At 44.5% G+C, this 22,625-nt stretch overlaps 2 protein-coding genes across 3 annotated transcripts in view; one reads left to right on the top strand and one right to left on the bottom strand.

Annotated features, from left to right (window-relative positions):
- spock2 (SPARC (osteonectin), cwcv and kazal like domains proteoglycan 2) overlaps positions 1 to 18,687 on the top strand; it is a 25,736-nt gene extending 7,049 nt beyond the window's left edge. The window contains exons 2-10 of the mRNA XM_058059278.2: positions 7,847 to 7,892; positions 10,633 to 10,747; positions 10,860 to 10,965; positions 11,974 to 12,082; positions 12,165 to 12,290; positions 13,520 to 13,738; positions 14,943 to 15,005; positions 16,434 to 16,565; positions 17,976 to 18,687. Of these exons, the coding sequence (XP_057915261.2) occupies positions 7,847 to 7,892; positions 10,633 to 10,747; positions 10,860 to 10,965; positions 11,974 to 12,082; positions 12,165 to 12,290; positions 13,520 to 13,738; positions 14,943 to 15,005; positions 16,434 to 16,565; positions 17,976 to 18,112 (1,053 nt within the window). The 3' untranslated portion in view covers positions 18,113 to 18,687. The remainder of the gene's footprint in view (positions 1 to 7,846; positions 7,893 to 10,632; positions 10,748 to 10,859; positions 10,966 to 11,973; positions 12,083 to 12,164; positions 12,291 to 13,519; positions 13,739 to 14,942; positions 15,006 to 16,433; positions 16,566 to 17,975) is intronic.
- tysnd1 (trypsin like peroxisomal matrix peptidase 1) lies at positions 16,626 to 22,625 on the bottom strand. Of its 2 annotated transcripts, none has more exons than XM_078787363.1 (4): positions 21,020 to 22,625; positions 20,202 to 20,338; positions 19,956 to 20,141; positions 16,626 to 19,874 (listed from the first exon to the last, which is right to left on the bottom strand). In XM_078787363.1, exons 1-4 carry the CDS (start codon positions 22,057 to 22,059, stop codon positions 19,672 to 19,674), a joined length of 1,566 nt encoding a protein of 521 aa, XP_078643489.1. In that variant the 5' UTR covers positions 22,060 to 22,625; the 3' UTR covers positions 16,626 to 19,671. The 2 variants fall into 2 exon arrangements, with proteins under 2 accessions (XP_078643489.1, XP_057914058.2); XM_058058075.2 differs by having other exon boundaries at positions 20,208 to 20,338.

Genomic DNA, 22,625 nt, shown 5'->3' with positions numbered 1-22,625 from the left:
GCTTCCTTTCATGCGCCTCTTGCCTGCTGCAGTGTGTTGGTCTACATCTGAAGGACGCAGCTGCTGCAGAGAAACGGGGGGCGGATGGAAGGACTTTGCCAATCAATAAAGAACGGTAATACAGATCAAATTCATCTAGATGCTACACCTTCTAAACACAAGAGACTAATAGCTGCAGAGCAAAGGATGCATTTTGGAGTATAAGTTTTGATCTGGAATTGGGGACCCCCCCCCTCTCTGGGTGCCAGAACTGCGAGCACCTCCACCACTCAGGCATGACATCTACCAATGACCTGCTTGTGATCCCACGACACCTGCAGCGCCGCAGTCCGCCGCAAATGGGCTCTTTACGGCCGACGGCTGTCATCAACTGCTAAAAACTCACCCTTAAAAATAGCAGTTGGTTGGTCTGGTTGGTCCGGTTGGTCAGTTGGTCCGGCTGGTTAGGCTTCAGTCAGTTGCTCAGTCATTTAGTCAGGTTGGTTAGTTGGTCCGGTTGGTTAGTTGGTAAATTGGTTAGGCTTCAGTCAGTTGCTCGGTCATTTTGTCAGGTTGGTTAGTTGGTCCGGTTGGTTAGGTTGGTCCAGTTGGTTCGTTGGTCCGATTGGTTAGGCTTCAGTCAGTTGCTCGGTCATTTTGTCAGGTTGGTCCGGTTTGTTAGGTGGGTCCAGCTGGTTAGTTGGTCCGGCTGGTTAGGCTTCAGTCAGTTGCTCAGTCATTTGGTCAGGTTGGTTAGTTGGTCCAGTTGGTTAGTTGGTAAATTGGTTAGGCTTCAGTCAGTTGCTTGGTCATTTTGTCAGGTTGGTAAGGTTGGTTAGTTGGTCCAGTTGGTTCGTTGGTCCGATTGGTTAGGCTTCAGTCAGTTGCTCGGTCATTTTGTCAGGTTGGTCCGGTTTGTTAGGTTGGTCCAGTTGGTTCGTTGGTCCGGCTGGTTAGTTGGTCCGGTTGGTTAGGCTTCAGTCAGTTGCTCGGTCATTTTGTCAGGTTGGTCCGGTTTGTTAGGTGGGTCCAGCTGGTTAGTTGGTCCGGCTGGTTAGGCTTCAGTCAGTTGCTCAGTCATTTGGTCAGGTTGGTTAGTTGGTCCAGTTGGTTAGTTGGTAAATTGGTTAGGCTTCAGTCAGTTGCTTGGTCATTTTGTCAGGTTGGTAAGGTTGGTTAGTTGGTCCAGTTGGTTCGTTGGTCCGATTGGTTAGGCTTCAGTCAGTTGCTCGGTCATTTTGTCAGGTTGGTCCGGTTTGTTAGGTTGGTCCAGTTGGTTTGTTGGTCCGGCTGGTTAGTTGGTCCGGTTGGTTAGGCTTCAGTCAGTTGCTCGGTCATTTTGTCAGGTTGGTTAGTTGGTCCGGTTGGTTAGCCTTCAGTCAGGTGCTCGGTCATTTTGTCGTTATCTCCTACTGGCCCATTGGTGCCTTGGTTTGTTTGACAGTCGCTTAGTCCGTGTTACTGCATTTGGAGGTCAGGCCGTTGGTTCCTCAGTCAATCAGTTGTTTGGTTTTTTTGTTCCTAGCGGGCTCGTCCGTCTTTCAGTTCATTCGTTGGTTGGTCGCTTATTCTTTCAGGTGCTTTGGCAATTCTTGGTTGTCATCTAGTTGGACGATCCGTTGGAGTCTCAGTCATTTGTTTTGTATGTCGGTTGGTCGGTCAATAGGTGCTTCGCTCTGGTGGCCTCTTGCTTGGTCAGCTGGGTAGTTATTGATCACTTATCGTTTTTTTTTTGCTCAGTCGGTCGATTGGTTAGTTGTTGATGGGGTGATTATTGGATCAGGTTTGGTAGGGGCTTGGTCATTCTGTAAGGTGGTCTCTTTTTGGTCCAACGGTTAGTTGGTTTTGTGTCGTGTACCAGTACCATACATCCTTTTTGATACCGAGTGTCAATACGTCAATGTTAAGTACTCTTTTTGCAGCGTTGTCCATTGCTGAAAAGTATACTCGGTAGTAAAAAGCCATGTCTCTAAATCTGCAATATAGCTTTATTTGGGTTTTCATTCTACAAAGCTTGAAGTGAAGCACTCTAAAGAGGAGACTCTACAGGATACATCAAGTGTTGTCGTCGGTTCAAATGAAACAAAGCCGCGTTTGAAAATTGTTGCTCCCAGAGATGAAATAGGCTCTCGCAGATATAGCGTATCAAGACAAACAAAAGGAAATCAATACAAAACCCAGAAGGCTTTTAAAGAGTCAAACTTTCCCGACCGCCTGAGGAGGTAAAACGATCGTGTATACCACTTTTCAGTCCTTTCTGGGAACAACACTAAGACGGGTACTACTACAGTATTTCTGACCTGCAATTCAATCACAGCTTAGCCGTCAAGCTGGTTCTGGTTTCCAGCAAAAGTATTAGCTCTTCCATCCATTCCTGTCGTCTCTCTGAACGAAGCTTCACTAATAGAAGCAAATCCCAGCTCGTCAGTCTCTCCAAATCCACGCTGATCCTCCCACTAAACACGCCGGCGGCCCTGCGAGGATAGTAGCAATCGGACGACCCAAAAAAATGTTGCAGGCTTTTGTTTCATCTCAGGTGTCTCCTGTGATGTGTGAATTGATGCTGACGGCGAGTGTGCGTTTCTCAAGCAGGGTGGAAGTGATAAGTGGCTGAACGCATGAAGGCCACGTTTGCCGTTTCGCCGCGTTTCATCAGATTAGATTCTGTAGCGCGGCGCTATCTGGCCTGGTTTCACTTGGAGCGCTGCTTCCTTCCAGGGATCGAAATAAATTCCACGCCGTTTAAGATGTTGGCCTAACCAACACAGCGGAGGAGCTCTTTTGGCTTGGGGGATGCTCTGGGACCACCAGCCAGACTAATTGACACAAACTAGCGCCCCCAGCACCTTATGGTTTCAGATCAACATTTTCAATAAAAGTAACTGATTATTATTTAACATAAAAAAATGGCTCCTTTAAAAGTCTGTGGCGTGTGTATTTATGCTGACATACGTTTTTATGTAATTATTATGTATTTATAAATTATTCAAAAATCCACACACTTTTGTGGTGGTGAATACTGACGTGCGGGGATCCGGTGTATTCCGATAAAAATGTCAAAAACATTTCCATGCGTGCGGTTAAAAATAAAATGTCGATGTCACCCAAAGAAAATATGGCCTCTCTCGCTTGCGGTGCTTTTTTCTTTCCGTGGTGATTTGGTCGTGGATGAGATGTGGATGTGAGAAGCCCGGGTGGACGGCGTGTGGTACATCCTTGATGAGCCCCCCCCCCCAGTCCCCCGGGAGATTACAGCTCAAGGCTGGGGGGGGTACAGAGCCCTTTCTGTGTTGGGATTCATTCTGCAGTGCAGGTGACAGATTACACCCCCACTCTTCAAACCTCCGTGCTTCCATTTCTAGAAGACGCATCAGACTCTTTTAAGTGGAAGTGAGCGTGTGAGATGCCGCCATCTTTCTTCGCCCCTGATTTTTGGTCAGTTGTGTAAAAAAACACATCTATTCCAAAAATTTGACTTTTTTTTTTTCAGCAGACCCCAAGTCGATAATAAGTTAGAAATTTTTTGTGGGCGTTTCAATTACTTATTGAATTATATAATTTAATTATTTATTCTATTATTGTATTATTATTGTGTTTGCAGCAGGGGTGTCCAAAGGGCAGCCTCGAGGTCATTAGCGGCCCGCAGCTGTTTTTTTTTTTTATTGGCTTGCAGCACTTTCTAAAAACATAATTTAACCACAAAACTAAAAGAAACAAAAAATTATAAATTTGTGGAAATTTTACAAAACCAAAACTTAAATATTAGAGGAAAAAAAGAGCATTTTACGAGAATAATATTGTAATATTGTGAGGAAAATGAACATAATTTGAGTAGCATAAAGTAAAGAAATACATATTTTTATAAAGACATTTTTGTTGTGATATTAAATTTTTGGGGGAAATCAGAGAATAAGGTTAAAATATGACCAAAGTAAATTAAAAATTACTAAAGAAAAATTAAAACGTCAGAAATGGAAAAAACGGCTTTAATTTTATGACAATGACGTCAAAATAAGAAAAAATGTGGCCTAACAAGACAAAAAAAATTTAATTTTTTTTGTGAAGAAAAGTAATTGAAATGAAGAAAAATTATTTAATCATTTTAGGAGGAAAGTTGAAATATATATATATTAAAGACAAAATGTTTTTTTAAAGACATATTATGCTAATTTTTGGCCTTTTGTATTGTTGTTGGTTCCTATAGAGCAGCTACACACAATAACACGCACAGAAAGCTTTCTAGATCTTCCAGCATCTGCACCTATTCCAACTGGAAGAAATTCAACTCTTGCTCTGTAGCAAATATCAACCAGTTGGTTTGTTTCCTGTCCCGGCATTGTTAATGCTCGATTCCCTGTAAATGGCCGCAGAGCTTTTATTGGTGGCTGCAAATGGTGTCCGTGTGCGATGAATGTCGATATGAACGCGATTATGAGAAAAGGTCAGAGCGTCGAACCTTTATGAGTGTTATTACGGCGACGAGGCTGCTGAGCTGCGAGGCTGCGAGGCTGCCGTCACGGCGAGCGACGCCCCTGAGGAGCGTCGACGCTGAGCGCGTCCGACAGCTGACATTTGGCGAAGAAGCACCTGTCAGTCACGACAGACGAGCGTAGCGGGGCTTTCTTTTAAACCTGCTTTCTTTCATTCCTGCAAGCCTGGAAAAACCATCACTGTGACAGAGTCTTACTCCTGACTCCGGCAGCACTCTTTACATGGGGGGGGGGCATGCAGGCTTCATGCAGGCTTCATGCAGACGTACGGAGGACTGGGGGCTGTCAATCAGGCAGCCTTGTTGGGATGCGAGGGGAGAACCTCCATGCTTTGTTGAACAGGAGGAAGGTGCTGGACCTCCTCCTCTCGCAATCGGACGGACACCATCTCCTGATGGATGGGTCATGGTGGTCATGGTGGTCATGATGGTCACGGTGGTCATGGTGGTCACCCTCAAACCTCGGGCGACCGAGGGAGAGTCAGTCAAGCAGCGCTAGCCACCCAGCCAAAAGCCCCGTTCTGTCAACTCATTCTCCAGCGCAGCTCTTAAGGCGTCAGGGAACCAAGGCCTTCATTTCAATGCAGACCTGCCAACATGTACAAATATATAGTACTCCATTGTCTCCATATATGTCCTCCATGTTGCATTTCAAATAGAGTCAGTCCAGATTTCTGTCGTATTTCAAAATGGGGGTCCGACCTTGGAGGTCCATTAAATAAAGAAACAGAAGGGGGCGGAGTCAGTGCAGGCCAACTAAACGGTGTGTCATGAGTGTGGGCATCATGGCCCACTTGGATGGAAAAACAGTCCACTGGCACCACATGACAATTGGACTCTTAGCTGCAGTGTGTCACTTCCATCCTAACCCCCAGAGAGTACCCCCCCCCCCCCCAATACACACACACACTCTGAAGGCAATTGATTTCCAGTCGTGTCAGTCCCTCCGACGGGACATTTTCCTCACCGGTCCTGGCAGGAGCACAAATCAGGATTAGTAAATAATTCAGGCGGGTGAGTCATCAATAGAGGAGACACGGGAGACGTGGGATTAACGGCCAGGTTGTAAACTCCTTTTTCCTTTTTTTCCCTCCCTTAGACAACAAACGCTGACAATCGGTCCCCAGCCCGAACGGAGTACGGAGGGATTCCGCGAGTACGCTCGGGGATTGTGTCGGAGATAAGGACGGCGTAGAAAGCGTGCAGGCGGGGGATGTTTTGATGAAAATATTTACAGCATCAAACTGCGAGGGTCAGGCGAGACGAGACGGTCTCTGAGATGTTTGCGGGGGAATGTTTACAGCGATGATGAAGTCACTCATCCCACCGGTGTGACTCAACGGGCAGATTGGCTCACCAAAAGAACCGCTAATTGTCTTTGAGCGCGATCCATTTCTTTGGAAATGTCAGGGAATGTTGATGATCGTCGGTTTGACATTAGCCGTTAGCAAGTTATCTTTATTAGCATTTATTTGGTAAGAACAGCAAAGGAAAGAGTAGATGTTCGTCTTTCATCAGGGAAAAAAATAGTTTCTACTTTTTTCTGTTCTTTAGTAATCAGCAGTAGAACATAGCTAAGTTTCAGGAAAATTTCAGTTCCTGACTAAAAAAAACAAAAACCAGAAAAAAACATCTTTTTGTGAAAAGATACTTTAACTTTCACTTTACACAAACTGTTTGGCTTTGTGACGACAGTATACCAATAATACATTTTATTTATTTTAATAATACATTTTATTTGTATAGCGCTATTCAGAGTACTCAAAGACGATTTACAGTAGAGAAAAAGAAATAAAAGTAGAGTAAAAACAGAGTAAAAGATGCATTAAAATACAATATCCATACATTCATTCAGAGCTAAAAACAAGGCTAAAACCACAACATAAACACAAAAATAGCAATTTATTGACAAATATAACGGCATCAACTAGATATAATTTGGGTTTAAAATTTCCCTAAATTGTGTAAAACTTCCTCACGCTGCACTCTTCCACGTTCTTCCACTTCCTCCTCGCTGTGGAGTGTTTTTACATGAAAAAAGATCCATGCCGAGCTCTTATAAAATGGACTTCTGCCACCTTGTGGCCACTTTTATATTCATCAGGTTCGCTTGTACAATCGAGGAATCCCTCGCCATTTGGCGCTTCACTCAGGCTTTTCAAAAAACTAGCCAATAATGCTAACCAATAAAATCATCATATTTAAGCCGATTTAAACCCTTTGTTGATATGTAGTATTGTACACTGGCCACTAGGTGTCAGGCATGTTACATTGATGAACCCATAGCCACCGCAGGAAATACTGTACAGAAACAGGAAGTTTAAAAAAAAATCTTATTTTCATGTATTATGTTGATAATATTGAGTCATAGAGACTAATAATGTTTTGAATCATGTTTAGAAGGCTATGGACAAGTTTTTTATGCTCTAACTACGGAAATGTTTTGTTTATTCATCAGGAATTCACCTATCACTGTTGGGTCTGGAATCAATACCTGTGATAAATGAGGGATTAGTGGATCATGAAATCAATATAAACACCTTTTACAGTAAATTATTTAAATGATATTTTTAAATATTATATACAAGTTATAGAGTCATGGGTGATAAAAGATGACTTTGGATCAACCTTTGCAATAAAAAAAAAAATTTCAGCTGTTGTGGGCGGGAAGCAAACAAGCTCAATGTAGGTTTCCTGCTTCATGTACGTAATCCAGCCCTGTGATTGGCTGGCCACCAGTCCAGGGTGTACCCAGTCAGCTGGGATAGGCTCCAGCATACCCTCATGGCCCTAGTGAGGATAAGCGGTATAGAAAATGGATGGAAGGATGGAGATACCTCACCCACCTTTCCTTCCCCGGGAATGTGGCGCCACCAGCAGGAAGTACTTGGGTGCGCCAGAGCATAAAATGATATTTCATGTGTTGCATTGTTGCAATATATGCGTGTGTGTGGCGTTCAATGTCCACCTTCCACTAATGTTGACTCTCTCTCTCTCTCTCTCTTCTGGCTGTCATTCCATCAGGAAGTGGAGGTCAGTTCTTATACGTGTTTGTGTGCATAGCCGCCATACCGTGTGTGGTGTTGTACGTCTTCATCACCGCATGTAGTCCTAATGCCCCCCCCCCACCCCCCCACCCCCCCACCTAAACCGACTCTGTGTCCTCATTAGCATATGTCTGCTCTTTAAAGACGTTTGTCAGCCTCATTTCCATACTGATGCACACTCCTTGCACAAACATCATCACGCCGGCCGGGCTGGATGCGAACATCATAATCAGGGTGCCGGGATGATGATGATGATGATGATGATGATGATGATGTGCAACAATGCCGCTTCCTTTTTTGGTTCTCATGCTTTTCTTTCTTCTCTCTGCAGGACGATTACGTCCGCAGTTGGGATGAGAACCAAGGCTCCAGTGACAGTAAGTCTTTACTTCATTCCATCATTCCCTCCATTCCCTCCATTCCATCCCGTCATTCCCAATCAAGGAATGCCAGCACACAAATCCATGTGGTTTCCCTCATGGCACGAACGTTTGTTCATTATTTTGGGTAAATCTGCTGCATCCAGGCCATGTCTTCAGTGGAGTTCCGTATGACATCAAAGGCGGCGGCGGCGGCGGCGGCGGCGGCGGCGGCGTGGCGGCGGTGGGCTCGCTTTGCCGCTGAAATGAAACGCTGTGAACGCCGGCCATTAGCCATTAGCACGGTGTTAGCATCATGTCTGAGAGCTTCATCAAGGGCTAATTAGGAATTATGAATGGAAAAAGACCAGAGAGGCAAGTCAAAGCATGGAGACGTGGCTGGCGGCCATGGACATCATCATCATCATCATCATCATCATCATCACAAATAGACACGTCTATGGACGCCTCAGTAACTCGTCTTTACTTGCTAGGGGCGGGATTCCCGTTGTAAATAAATACGTACAACTTCTAGCAATAGAATTCCCAGGAAAAGAAGATGTAGCATGAAGGGTCTTTATAAGTTGGACGTGTTGGCGACGGCAATTAGTTGAAGACGGGGGTGCCCAACCAGCACAAAACCTTCAGCTGCAATGTTTACAAAATATTAGGATGTCCCATATTGGTCCATATTGTCCAATTGTCTCAATTTCCGATATCAGCCGATATCGATATCTGATATGTTTATGTGATCTCTGCCGAGCTCTCATCAAAGTCGCTTCTGCCACCTTGTGGCCGTTCTTATGGCTAATGCATTAGTGGAGCGTTGCATCATCACCTCCATAAAAGCTGAAAGACGTCGTTGGGACGTTGCACCCTAGAAGTTCTTCTAATCGAGCCAAGGACCAAACACCAAGAGGAGAAGATAACCTCCATGATGTAAGAAGCCCCCCCCCCCCGAACCCCTGCAGGCCGATGGATGCCTGCTACGTTTGTCAAGGCTTTAGTGTAAGTTAGCATTCAGGCGCCCCATTGGCTGAGGCCGAGGGAGGGAGGGGTCAAGAGGTCAGGCTCATTTGCACCGGCTTCTTGCTTCGGTCGAGTCCATTTATCAATCTCGCCGTCGGCTCGGCTCTGATTGAAGCACTTGGTCCGTGCTGGGGGGGGGCAATCATTGGGGCTTGGAAGAACAAACAACCACACACACACGTGCACACACACACACACACACACACACACACACACGTGTTTGCATGCAAGCACGTACACAACATTGTCAGGTAGCTTTCTCTCTCTTTTTGAAACCACAGCTTATCTGAAGCAGGGGGGTGGGGGGTCGGGGGGGTCAGCTGGAACGTTGCAATCAATCAGTCGGGCTCACGTTGCCGCAAGACGGTCAAAGATAAGAAGGATGCACGGTCCGCTTCCATGGAGTTCTTCATTTATCAGCATCTTACAGGAAGTCCAACATTGGTTAACCGTCCACCCCCCCATGAAGATGTTAGATGGGGCAGTCCTTGGGACTCTTGTTGAGCATTGGAGACTATTTATATTTCTATTGATTATTATATTTAAATATCAGCTGCTTCAGTGGAATGTCTACTGAACCTCCACAAACTCTACAGCAGCAGAGCGTTTTACCCCCCAAAGTACAACAAAGTACCCAAGTTTCTCGTTTAAGAACCACTGGGGGGGGGGGTTATGTTAGCATTGAGGGAAGTTACCGTTACCGTTGGAAATGGATGGCACATATAAAGTTTTGGCCCCTTTTTGGCCCCTTTTGGCCTATTTTTGGCCCCTTGTCAGCCCCCTCGTTGGCCCCTTGTTGGCCTCTAATTGGCACCTTGTTGGCCCCTTGGCCCCCCTTCCTAATTTCTTAGTTTTTGGCATGTTTGTCACGCTTAAAAGTTTCAGATCATCAGGATCTGAACGGATGTAAGACGGATGTAGGGTGGAGGTAGGACGGATGTAGGACGTATGTAGGGCGTATGTAGGACGGATGTAAGACGGATGTAGGACAGATATAAGACGGAGGTAGGGTGGATGTAAGACTAAGGTAAGACAGAGGTAGGACGTATGTAGGGCGTATGTAGGACGGATGTAAGACGGATGTAGGACAGATACAAGACGGAGGTAGGGTGGATGTAAGACGAAGGTAAGACAGAGGTAGGACGGATGTAGGGCGTATGTAGGACGGATGTAAGACGGATGTAGGACGTATGTAGGGCGTATGTAGGACGAATGTAAGACGGATGTAGGACAGATACAAGACGGAGGTAGGGTGGATGTAAGACGAAGGTAAGACAGAGGTAGGACGGATGTAGGGCGTATGTAGGACGGATGTAAGACGGATGTAGGATGGATGTAGGACATATGTAGGGCGGATGTAGGACGGAAGACGCACGTCAGCAGCAACGAACCAAAGACAAAAGTCCTGAAGGCAGCAACGCCGACGGTCTCACGGCGAACGCCAGATTGAGCTGCAAATCACAGCACAGCCCAGAAACGACTGCTGGACCGCCGAGCGCCTGTTGCTATAGAAACGTCACGGTTGCAGGCGCCGCTTTAATCCGTGGAAGCCTGTTAAGTTAACACGAGCCCGTGGCGGGGAGCGGATGTTTGTGGTGGGATGCGGCGTGATGGATGTTTACTGGTGCTCTCATTCCTGGCGTGGCATGGCATGGCATGGCATGGCATGGCTTGGCTTGGCTTGGCATGGCACCAAAGTCACGCTGGTGTTGTTGGGTGTGATTCCTAGACGTGGACACCACCAAGGATCCCTGCCAGAAGGTGAAGTGCAGCACCCATAAGGTGTGCATCGCCCAGGGCTACCAGAGGGCCGTGTGCATCAACCGGAAGAAGCTGGAGCACAGGTGAGCGAACACGAGACACCTGGAGAGTCATTTCCTATCAGTTTGGTGGCTGACGTGTGTGTGTGTGTGTGTGTGTGTGCGCGTGTGTTCATGTGTGTGTGTGGTCTGGCAGACTCAAGCAACCTGCTCTCAGGTCGTCCAACGGCGACTGCCAGCCATGTCCCATCTCCTCTACGGGACCCGTGTGCGGATCCGATGGACACAACTACGCCTCCAAGGTACGCCCGTACACGAATACGCTGACTTTGATGACGCCGTATTACCTTCCTCGTATTTATTTACCTTAACTCAATAAGACAAGATCAGTACTGGTTTCAGTGGTGGACTCGTCATGGTGGTCCACAGTGAGGCCATCTTGGATGGAATACGAGTCGTTCAACAAACAACAAAGCTGGAATGTTACAAGAAAAAAGACATAATTCACAAGAAAAAGAAAGTCAATTATAAGTCACAATTCCATAATTTTATTTTTGTAATTTTATTTTCTCCTGTCATTTTACAAGAAAAAGTTAGAGGGTAAAATTATGATTTAATGAGGAAAAGTGGAATTTTACCACAGTTAAGTTTTAATGTTAGGTAGAAAAAATGTCCTTTTACAAACTCAAAATGTTTAATAATAATAATAATAAACATCAAACGACAAGAAAAAATACTTTTATGGCATGAATTTAATATTGTAAGAGGAAATATCCTAAAATTAGAATTTTCTCTTTTGTAATTTTGCAGGATGAAGTCATAATTTTACCCGAATAAAATAAGAATAAGTATTTTTTCCCCGATTTTAAAATATTTTAAATTTTCCAAGCGTTGAGGTTTAATGTTAGGTTAAAAAAAAGTCATTTTCCAAGCCCCAAATTTTTATTTAAATAAAACCAAACAAAAAATATTCTTCTGAAATCCATTTTTAATATGATTAATATTCGAAGAAAATAGGCCCCAAGTGGATGAGGAACACCGTGGGAACTTTCTCACGGGGCGACAAACATGTAGACTGTGGGGGGGGGGGGTGCGTTATTGATTTCTATACTCGCTGACCTTGTGCAGGTGAAGGCTGGATTGGACTTGGGCCCAATCAGTCGTTCAGTCGCCACCCTCATGAATATTTCAATGGCGTCGCTACAATAAGTCATCCCGCTTCACCTTCCCGCGCCCTTGCCCACGTTGTGTGTGTGTGTGTCTGTGTGTGTGTGTGTCTGTGTGTGTTTGTGTGTATGTGTGTTGTGCAGTGCAAGCTGGAGCAGCAGGCATGTCTGACGGGCAAGGAGCTGACCCTCAAGTGTTCGGGTCTCTGTCCGTGTTCCACCTCGGCGCCCGCCGCCAAGGACAGCAAACGCGGTAAGGAGCGTCTGGATTGAAGACGATGAACGCGATGTCGCGCACGCCGCCTTCCCGGTCTCACTGTGACGCCCGCCCCCAGAGACCTGCACTGGACAGGACCTGGCTGACCTGGGCGAGCGTCTCCGGGACTGGTTCCAGCTCCTGCAGAGCAACGCCAAGCAGAACAACAGCGGCGGCAAGCATGGAGCCAAAAACGCCCCGTCAGGTGGCTGCTGCTGATACTGCTACTACTACTACTACTACTACTGCTAGTATTATTACTGCTACTATTATTACTACTACTACTACTGCTACTGCTACTACTACTGCTACTACGGCAAGCATGGAGCCAAAAACGCCCTGTCAGGTGGCTGCTGCTAATACTGCTGCTACTACTACTACTACTGCTATTATTACTGCTACTGGTACTACTACTGTCTTCATGTCTCGTCGCTTGTTGCTAGGCAGAATTAATGGCGCAGATTCATTTATTTTTCATATTTAAGGCGTAAAAATGCGAAACTAGTAGTTTTAAGAGTAAAGTATGGAAGCCCGTTTCCACCACTGACATAAAGAGTCCACATTATGAGATAAAAAGTCATAATTATGAGATATAAAGTAAAAATTGAGACAAAAAGTCAAATTCATGAGATAAAAAGTCAAGTTTATGAGATGAATTATGACATAAAAGTCATAATTGTAAGATACAAAGTTGAAGTTATGACGATGGAAAAAGTCATAATTCTGAGATAAAAAGTCAAAATTGAGACAAAAAAATCAAATTCATGTGATAAAAAGTCAAGTTTATGAGCTGAATTATGACATAAAAGTCATAATTGTAAGATACAAAGTTGAAGTTATGACGATGGAAAAAGTCAATTATGAGATAAAAAGTCATAATTATGAGATAAAAAGTCATAATTGTGAGATAAAAAGTCAAAATTGAGACAAAAAATCAAATTTATGTGATAAAAAGTCAAGTTTATGAGCTGAATTCTGACAGAAAAGTCATAATTGTAAGATACAAAGTTTAAGTTATGACAAGAGAAAAAGTCAATTATGAGATAAGTCATTGAGATACAAAGTCAAATTCATGAGATAAAAAGGTAAAATTATTAAACAAAAAGTCAAAAATGACAACATAAAAAAAGGAGAAAAATTGAGACAGAATTATGACTAAAAATGTTGACATAATTCCAAGATAAAAAACCTAAAATGATGAGAAAAGGTCACATTTCTAACATAAGTCGTAATGATGACATAAAAAGTTGTAATAACTTTTATGAGAATGAAGTCGGAATATGACAATAATTACCATAGAATGATGTTATGGCTCATTTCCAGCGTTAGCATCTTTATATTTGTCCTCCAAAGCAAAAGAAGGTCTTGATGGTCCAGCCGGCTGATACGAGCGTGTGTGTGTGTGCACGTGCACATGCACGTGTGCGTGTTCAGTGCTGGACAGGAGCCTGGTGGCCAGCTGCAAGGACTCCATCGGCTGGATGTTCTCCAAGCTGGACACCAACGGAGACCTGTACCTGGACCAGGCCGAGCTGGCCGCCATCAACCTGGACAAGTACGAGATCTGCATCCGCCCCTTCTTCAACTCCTGCGACTCCTACAAGGACGGCAAGGTGTCCACGGCCGAGTGGTGCCTGTGCTTCTGGAGAGAGAGTGAGTGCCCGCCTTCACACGTCAAGGATGGAGGATGGTGGCATCTGGAGTGCGTGGTGGTTTCCTCCTCCTTGTCTCCATTTATCATCTCCTCCTCCTCCTGCTCTCCATACCATATATCATCCTGCGCTTCCCCTGGGGTGGAAATGAGGAGCATCATCTTGGCTTGCTGGCAGCCTTGTTCTCCCAAAGCTCTCAGAGATCCACCAGCAGCTGCTGGGACTCGCTTCTAAGCTCCTGTCACTTCAATAGAATATTCTGCTTCCTCGCCTTCGCCCGGCAACACAACACGCTGCTCACTTGTTGCTAGGCGGAATTGCTGGAGCTCACGTTTGATTTCAGCCGCTAAGAAATATACCATCATCATCATCATCATCATAGGCTTAGAATTAGGAGGAACAATATCTGTCATCAAATAAAAATATGAAGTCAATTTACTATGTCGGGAGAATAAAGTTGGAAAAATAGGAAAAATAACATCTGAATTTTAGGAGGGAGAAAAAACGTTTTGGAGAATAAATGTGGCAAGTATTAATATGGCAAGAAAATAAGTCAGCATTTTTCTGAATTATTAGATTTGTATTAATTAAGATAATTAAAATAGTTTAAAATGATAATCACTATTTATTATATACAGTGTATATGAATATAAATAAATATGTATAATATAGATATAATATATCTAAATATAATTAGAAGGAAAAATCGTGTGAAGATAAAATCGTTATGACGTTATGTTTCCACTAGAATAAAGTTGTAATGTACTGAGAAAATAAAGTTTATCTAGGAAAACTAAATTAAATAATCAAAAAAATTATAAAAAATACTATCATATTACTAATATAAAATACTAATATATTACAAGAAAAATGTAATAAAAATTATGTACATAAATATGTAAATAAAATCCTTCATTATTAATATTCAGAAATAAAATGGTAATAGAAAACAAAACAAGTACAACTAAAATGAAGGTCTAGTATTAACGAAGACGTCAGTAAAATTACAATTGTCATTTTCGGAGAAAAGCAAGCAGCAGAAATGATAACAAACCAATGTAGTACATTTCCAAGGAGACAATATTTCATAAAAAAGGGATAAGATTACAGGAAAACATCCCGGTATTATAAAAAGTAGTACTATAATCCCAATGCACCTAAAAACGTCTGCTGGATGAGTCCATGCGTCCTGTGTTTGCCCCCAGAGCCCCCCTGCCTGACGGAGCTGGAGAGGATCCAAGTGTTGGACGGCGGGAAGAGAAAGTTTGGTGAGTACGTTTACGTTGGAAAAATATCAATACCTAAAAGGATAGAATCCGTCTTTATTGGCTGAGGGTTCTAATGGAGCAGATCCCCGACAGAGACCAGGATTAGGTCTGGATCGGGTTTATGGATTAGGATTGGACACGGTGGCGGTACCAGCCGCCCAGAGTGTGTGTAAATGTGTGTGTAAGTGTCCACGTGAGTATGTGTGTGTATTTGGACGTGTATATGCGCTGCAGTTTTTAGCTGGCTGACTGGGCTCTGAGTCAGGATTCTGCAAGGACAACGGGGATGGGGGGGGGGCCGGGGTCTAGACTGCCAGACCCGCTTTCAGTTTTGAAACGTAGCAGCCACTTTTTTCATTCATATTTGTCTTATTGGCTCTCATGAATAATAAAGAATAAGCACCAAATAAGGAGGACTTCCACTGAAAGGTATCGGAGCTCCTTCTGCCCCCTGGTGGCCGTTTTCAAACCTCCATATTGCTCTGTAGTGAAACGCATTAGTGGAGAGTTGCCACATTGCTTCTTTGTTAACAGTATTAACAGAGTATTTAGAGCAGGGGTGGGCAAACTACGGCCCGGGGGCCACATCCGGCCCGCCAAGTGTTTGAATACGGCCCGCCCAATCTTTCCAAAGTATTTCATTTAAACTCAACATACAACCTGGCATCATGGCCTGAGCCAACCTTTTGATGGTTTTATCAATTTTGTTTTTTGACATGGTCTGTTGTTTACAAAGTGCTCCTGAAAAAAGGGACACAAGCACATAATAATAATTATTATTATAATTATTATTATTAGATTATTATAATTATTATTAGAACTATTATGATTATTATAATTATATTAATGCTAATTATTATATTATATATAATATTATTGTTATATTTGCATATTTTACATAATAATATAATTATTATTTTAAAATATTTAAATATAAATATAAAATATAAAATAATAATAGCAGATTGCATGACAATTTTACAGATACAATAATACCAGGTGGACTGTTACGTGTAAAATATATAGTCTGCCCCCCCCCCGTAAATTTTGTCATATCAATGCGGCCCGCTAGTCAAAAAGTTTGCCCACCCCTGATTTAGAGGGATGAGTAGTAGTAGTAGTAGTAGTAGAAATATTGTAATTTTACTGGAAAATGGTGTTAATATTCGGAGAAAAATGACATCAACTAGAGGATGTCTGGTGGGATACATTGTGGTCGTCAACCAGCATTTGTTTCTACACACAGAAGAACATATCCCATTAACACGACACACACACACACACACCTCCCAGTGTGATGCATGCAGCATATGTTGCAATAACCCATGAATAGAAATATGTACATATGGAACATGATTATCATGAATATGTAAATATGTATATGAATATGTACATGCGTGTGTGTGTGTGTGTGTGTGTGTGCGTCAGGTCGCTTCATCCCCAACTGCGATGAGGACGGCTTCTACAGGAAGCTGCAGTGTGACAGGGGAGAGTGTTGGTGCGTGGATCAATACGGTGGAGAAGTGGCCGGCTCCAGGATTCGTGGCAAACCAGATTGCGGTGAGTTTCGTCAACCCCCCCCTCACCCCCCCTAACCCCCAATCTGACTCGTGCATCGTGCGCTCATTTGCATGGTAAAGCTTGTCAGCGAGAGGAAAGTCCTCCCGGGATAAATGACTTCCCTGCTTAGACGGAATCGTCCCCTGATAAGAACTGTTCCCGCCACAGGAACAAATTGAAGTCGGGACAAAGTCAAACTTTGCTCCCTCGTTCCGCCGTCCTTCTGCCTGCGATAGCGACATTTCTCATTAGCCAAACTTCTTCAAAGTTGACTGGAGGACGAGGCTGGAGAGAATGGAATGCAATAACGCACGCGACTGCGGACGCCGTCTCATGGCATCCGCTAAAACGCCACCGGCGGCGACCGTACGCCAGACCGGTCTACCAGAAAAGACCAGGCCAAGTTTTTACATGACAATGAAAATATATATATATATTACAATGTACTGCATTACTCATTTAATCTCCGCTAGGTTACACTATGCTGCACTCGATAAAGGCTCACTCTGTTCATGCCCTTGTTCTATGGAGCAAACGTACCAAGGTGCTGAAAGCAACGCAGAGTGAACACCCTCACTCGCTCATCATCATCATCATCATCATCATCATCATCCCAGGCTCACCAGACATTTTTTTTCTGAATGACAAATCTTGTCACGTAATCTTGATGCAGCCCTAATATTTCCATACATCATACATCCCATAATTCATATTCTTATTCCACTACTGCAAGATTGGTTTCCTAAAATATGATGAAAAAACACGTACCTCCACAAAAATAGTTTTATATTACATGATATATTTCTTCCCTTGTGGCGTTTAACAATTCATGAAGCAATAATACAGTATTAAAATCATAATTACAATATCGTATACTGTATATTCCCATTTCCTATTCAACATGATCATACATTATGTACATACAGTATATGATGTACTGTAGAAGGTACTCCACGGCATGGCATTGCTTTCTAATATAAAAATGGCCAACAATAAACAAAAATATGCATCCATAAAGATATACAGTATACTGTACTATCAGTGTGTACTGCATCCATAAAGATATACAGTATACTGTACTATCAGTGTGTACTGCATCCATAAAGATATACAGTATACTGTACTATCAGTGTGTACTGCATCCATAAGGATATACAGTATACTGTACTATCAGTGTGTACTGCATCCATAAAGATATACAGTATACTGTATCATCATACAGTAGTAATGCAGTTATAAGGATATACAGTATACTGTACTATCAGTGTGTACTGCATCCATAAAGATATACAGTATACTGTACTATCAGTGTGTACTGCATCCATAAAGATATACAGTATACTGTAGCACGTGTTCATGGGTCGTATCCGATCAGCAGGCGTACCTAATGTCGCGTCCCTCCGTTCGCAGACGACGAAGCGGCCTATTCCGGCGACTCCGGCAGCGCGGTGGGATGGGAAGACGAGGAGGAGAAAGGAGGCGAGGAGACGGCGGAGGAGGCGGAGGAGGAGGAGGGAGAGGTGGATGACGAGGGTTACATCTGGTAAGAGGAGACACGCCTCTCTCCGACCGCATCCCCATCTTCCAAACACGCAAACAAAGAAGATCCTGCCAGGAAGGTCTCAAGGAGGCGACGTGTCCAAGGAGGAGAGGAGACCAAGGTAGCAGGGATGTAGTGGAAGGGAACATATCACCCATGTCATTCATTTGTGAATCTTTCTTCTATTCTCTCGTACGTCCTTTGACCTCTTTGAGCTGTTCTCTCGCTGGCTTCATGGAGACTTTCGGCAGCAAGTAGTTTCAAACGATCTCTCCTTTCTCGACTTAGATTAGGTTTTAGGATGCAGAGGACCCGGGAAAGCCCCCTTTTGGACTCCGCCGTCCTCGCCTCGTGCGCTTCAGCTCATGTGTGGCAGTCGTGCCCGTCTCATTCTTGACTTGGAAAAGTTCCTCACGCGTCACGCTAGCCTGTAAATACTAATTACTCTACTGTGTGTACCGGGACACGCCCCTCGACCGAGGCCTCCGTGGGCGAGCCAGACCCTGTTCTTAGGTGGCAAGTGTGCATCGTATCATCATGTGGATGGGTTGTTGTGTTTAATAAAAAGTGATAAACATGGTACCTTCCTGGCTCTCTGTGTGGCGTTCTCACGCTTTCGGGCTCCACGGCGGGCGAGTGGTTAGTGCGCAGACCTCACAGCTAGGAGACCAGGGTTCAATTCCACCCTCTGCCATCTCTGTGTGGAGTTTGCATGTTCTCCCCGTGCATGCGGGGGTTTTCTCCGGGTACTCCGGTTTCCTCCCACATTCCAAAAACATGCTAAGTTAATTAGCGAATTGTTGTGAGTGTGAATGGTTGTTTGTCTATATGTGCCCTGTGATTGGCTGGCCACCAGTCCAGGGTGTACCCAAAGACAGCTGGGATAGGCTCCAGCACCCCCCGCGACCCTTGTGAGGAAAAAGCGGTAGAAAATGAATGAATGCTGGAAAAAAAAAATTCTAAAAACAAGGTTTTCCGTCCGTGCCATGAGCGTGTAGTAACGTGCAGGCACATCCATGGTAACATTTGAAGTATTAGCGTAACTTCCTTCTTGGGTGCATGTAGCAATATTGTATTTTAATGCATCTTTTACTCAGTTTTTTACTCAACTCTATTTTTATTTCATTTTCTCTACTGTAAAGCGTCTGAGTACTCTGAAAAGCACTATACAAATAAACTATTATTATTATTATTATTATTATAAAGAACGCTACAGCTAGCATCAAAGGTGTCGACCTGCAGGGTACTGTACAGTATGTTCAGGTGTACTGTACAGTATGCTCAGGTGGTCACAGTTGTTATTTTAAAAGTGTTAAACCCGAAGGTGCGACGATGGATGAAACATTGAACGCGTTGGCTGTGGATGACGCAACCTAACAGATGTCTCGTGGATCTCAACGCCGCCGCCCAATGGGACCAATCACTAGCGGCAACCTGTCAGCCAATTACTCGCTGACGCTTTTACAGCTCAGCGAAAAAACCCAAACTTGCGGCAACTTTATAAGCCAGAAGTCCAAACTTCTTCCTTTTGAGCATCCTACCTTTTTCGGCCCGACGCAGCGCCGCCTACAGTTTACTCTGCGCGTGTTGCAGCCTCCACACCCTTCTGACTTCTTCCTCTGTGGTGTCCAGCGCTTTAAACGCCGTCACGTCGCCCTGCTGATGAAACCAGCGTAACATTCCCTGCAGGACGGTGACCGGGATGCAGAAGTTGAGGTGCGGGTAGGTGACTTCGGCGGCCGTGTCTCTCGTGTTGCTGGATACGATGCCTTCAAAAACAAGCCGTCGTGTTAACCTTCTTTTCGAAAAAAAAAAAAAAAAAAACCAGACGGGGCGACTCCGTTTCTCACCGAGCAACTCGCCGGAGGATGCCCGCACCACGGCGCCCCCGCTGGCCCCAGCTTGCACTGCACACGTGGTCTGAAGCATGACCGGCTGATGGTGGAGGCTGATGACCTTGGAGAGGATGCCGCATGTCCAGGACGGGCCGCACCTGCGACCCAAGCCGCCGTAACCCACCACCAGCAGACTTTCGCCTGTGAGGGAACACCTGAATGTCAATGAGAGGTCCAGCGGGTCTTGAAACGGACGTGGACTTGAACCTGGGTGGAACTTCTGAGCCATCCGAGGGACTATGGCGTCCGGGACGGGTTCTCTCAACTGGACCACGGCGACGTCGTAGGATGACGATGCTTTTGTGGAAAAGATGACATCACCTACACTATGGAGGACTCTGGAACAACAAAACAAAACAAAACAAAACATCCCTCATTTACCGCTGACCAAACTGCGATGAGTGCTTTTCGTAAATGGAATATTTATAATCATAATGATTACTATTATGTACTATTATTCATAGTTAGAGCATAGAAACCACCCTCTAAATTCATTTTTTTTAATAATTACATCCCTCTAGAGATGAAATACGCCACCTACAGTCACCTTTATACTCCTCTTAGCCAATATTGTAAACATAATGAGGAAATAAGACATTAAATAAGACATAAGCTCACAAATATTAGTATTGGTAGAGTTTCTTGTTACTTTAACTTCCTGTTCTGTACAGTACTAGTACAGTACACCTAGTGACATGTGTGGAATACTACATGCCATCATAACATATTTGAATGAGTCTTCTGAATGCCATTTATTTGTACTTTATTTCAACTAGCGATTTTTATTCGCTGTGGCGACTCCGTAATCAGGAAAAGGCCAAAAGAAACAAACAAAAAAAATGTATTCAATCATGAAACAGTAACTGACATTTCTTATACTAAAATGTTAGAATATTACTTCGAAGACTGTCTGTACACTTAATAAAGGTTTTATGATGGTGACAGTTTGACCCTGAAACGGATTATTTCTGGAGGCCGGTCTTAGAGGTTATAAGTATATCGTCAACATGTATCGTTACCTGTCCCTGTGGTGGAACTTCATTGCGACGGCGGACTTCCCGTTGACTACGTGTCGGCAGGTCAGAACCAGGTCAGAGGTCACAAGCACCCCCGAGCCCCACTGCTGCCCGCTGTCCACCAAGCACACGAGCGGGTACGGACCAGTGGTGGACTCCGGAGTCGGGAGGACCTCGGCGGGATGAAGCCATGCATCTCGGAGCGGATCTTGAGCGTCAGCGCATCGGATCATGTTCCTGAAGATCAGCTGGACTGAGCAGACAAGCGTGAGGCCGATCCACTCGTTGGCCTTCCAGCCAAGCGGCGACACGATCATCCCGATGAGGTGCAGGCGGCCCGAGTCTTTCAGCGCAAACAGGCCGCCGCCTTCTGTGCCCGGTACGCAGCGGGCGTCTGTGAGGATGACGGCGTTGTCCTCTCCTGCGAGGTTGCTGATGATGCCTCTGCTGATGGTGCTGATGAAGAGGTCCACGCACAGAGAACCAAACGGCGACCCGCATGCCAGGACTGGTGAGCCTTTCTGAAGGCATGAGCTCCTCTCCCAGGAGGCGGCACTCGGATTTAGGTGCTTGCCAGTCTTGAGTACTGCGAACCAGCTGAGGTAGTCGGCGTCTTGGATCAGCTCATCGTCCTCGTCGCTATGGAAACGCCACCTGTCAGCCTCCTGGAAAACCGCCTGGAAAGCCTGTTTGAACTCCAAGCAGTTGACCAGCATTTGCAACTCAGCTTCGTATTGCTGTGTTGTGCCTCTGGTAGGTGGACACGCTTGGTTCAGTCTGCATGGATTAGCCTCCAAGCGACGCCTCCACGGAAACGTAAGGCTGATTTGAAGTGTTTCCCGGAAGTTGTGACGAAACAGACACCGGTGTTTTACATGTGAGGGCTTTTCGTCGGCAATGAAACGAAAAAACGGGAGGCCGGTGCATATTACCGCTCCGGGTTGAATGAGAATACCACTAAAGCTTACGTGTACTTTGGTGGAAAAAGCTTCCGTTAAAGTCACAACACAGCAACACCTCTCCGCGTCTTTTACCTCCATCATGCTAGCAGCATAGCGTCTGAACTTTGCCCGATGTTTAACTTCTAAACGTCCAGATGTAAGTAACGTCTATATTTTTGTAATGATACAAGAACTGATGTTTTAAAGCAAACTCGTTTATAACATGTTGCCACGGCTGTTAGAAATAATAAACGAATGTTTTCTCTCCCTGTTGTGCGATTACTTCCTGGTTTCATCCCATTGGCTCGAGGGACACTTACCGGCTTTACGATTGGATAGAAGAGCCAATGGGCTTCACAAAGGCGGGACTTCCGTTGCGTTGCATCTACCTTGACTTGACCATTACCTTGATTGTAATACACTCGACGATGTAAGAAGAAATATATACTTTATATTTGTTTTAAAAAGCTTACTGGCACATTACAGAAACGTTTCCGTCAAGCCGACCTCCTTTACATCCACTATGCAAGACAAAGCAGCGGAGCAGGTGAACTTTGCCCATGTCGATATCAATGTTTAACTACTGCAAGTTTAAATATAACCTTTAGAGGCAGACACCAGTGGAGATATAATCACTTTCGTGGTAAAGTCGACTGGATGTGAACTTT

The sequence above is a fragment of the Doryrhamphus excisus genome, linkage group LG20 (assembly GCF_037039965.1).
Source record: "Doryrhamphus excisus strain RoL-2023G ecotype Guam linkage group LG20, RoL_Dexc_Guam_v1.1, whole genome shotgun sequence".
NCBI lineage: Eukaryota > Metazoa > Chordata > Actinopteri > Syngnathiformes > Syngnathidae > Doryrhamphus > Doryrhamphus excisus.
This window is presented reverse-complemented; position numbering and strand designations above follow the sequence as displayed.

Coding starts and splice junctions, on each gene's coding strand:
- tysnd1 (XM_078787363.1), bottom strand. CDS start 22,059: ATGATGGAGGTAAAAGACGCGGAGAGGTGTTGCTGTGTTGTGACTTTA. Junction 20,339..21,019: donor AAGTTCCACCACAGGGACAG/GTAACGATACAT, acceptor TTGTTGTTCCAG/AGTCCTCCATAGTGTAGGTG. Junction 20,142..20,201: donor GAAGTTCCACCCAGGTTCAA/GTCCACGTCCGT, acceptor GTTCCCTCACAG/GCGAAAGTCTGCTGGTGGTG.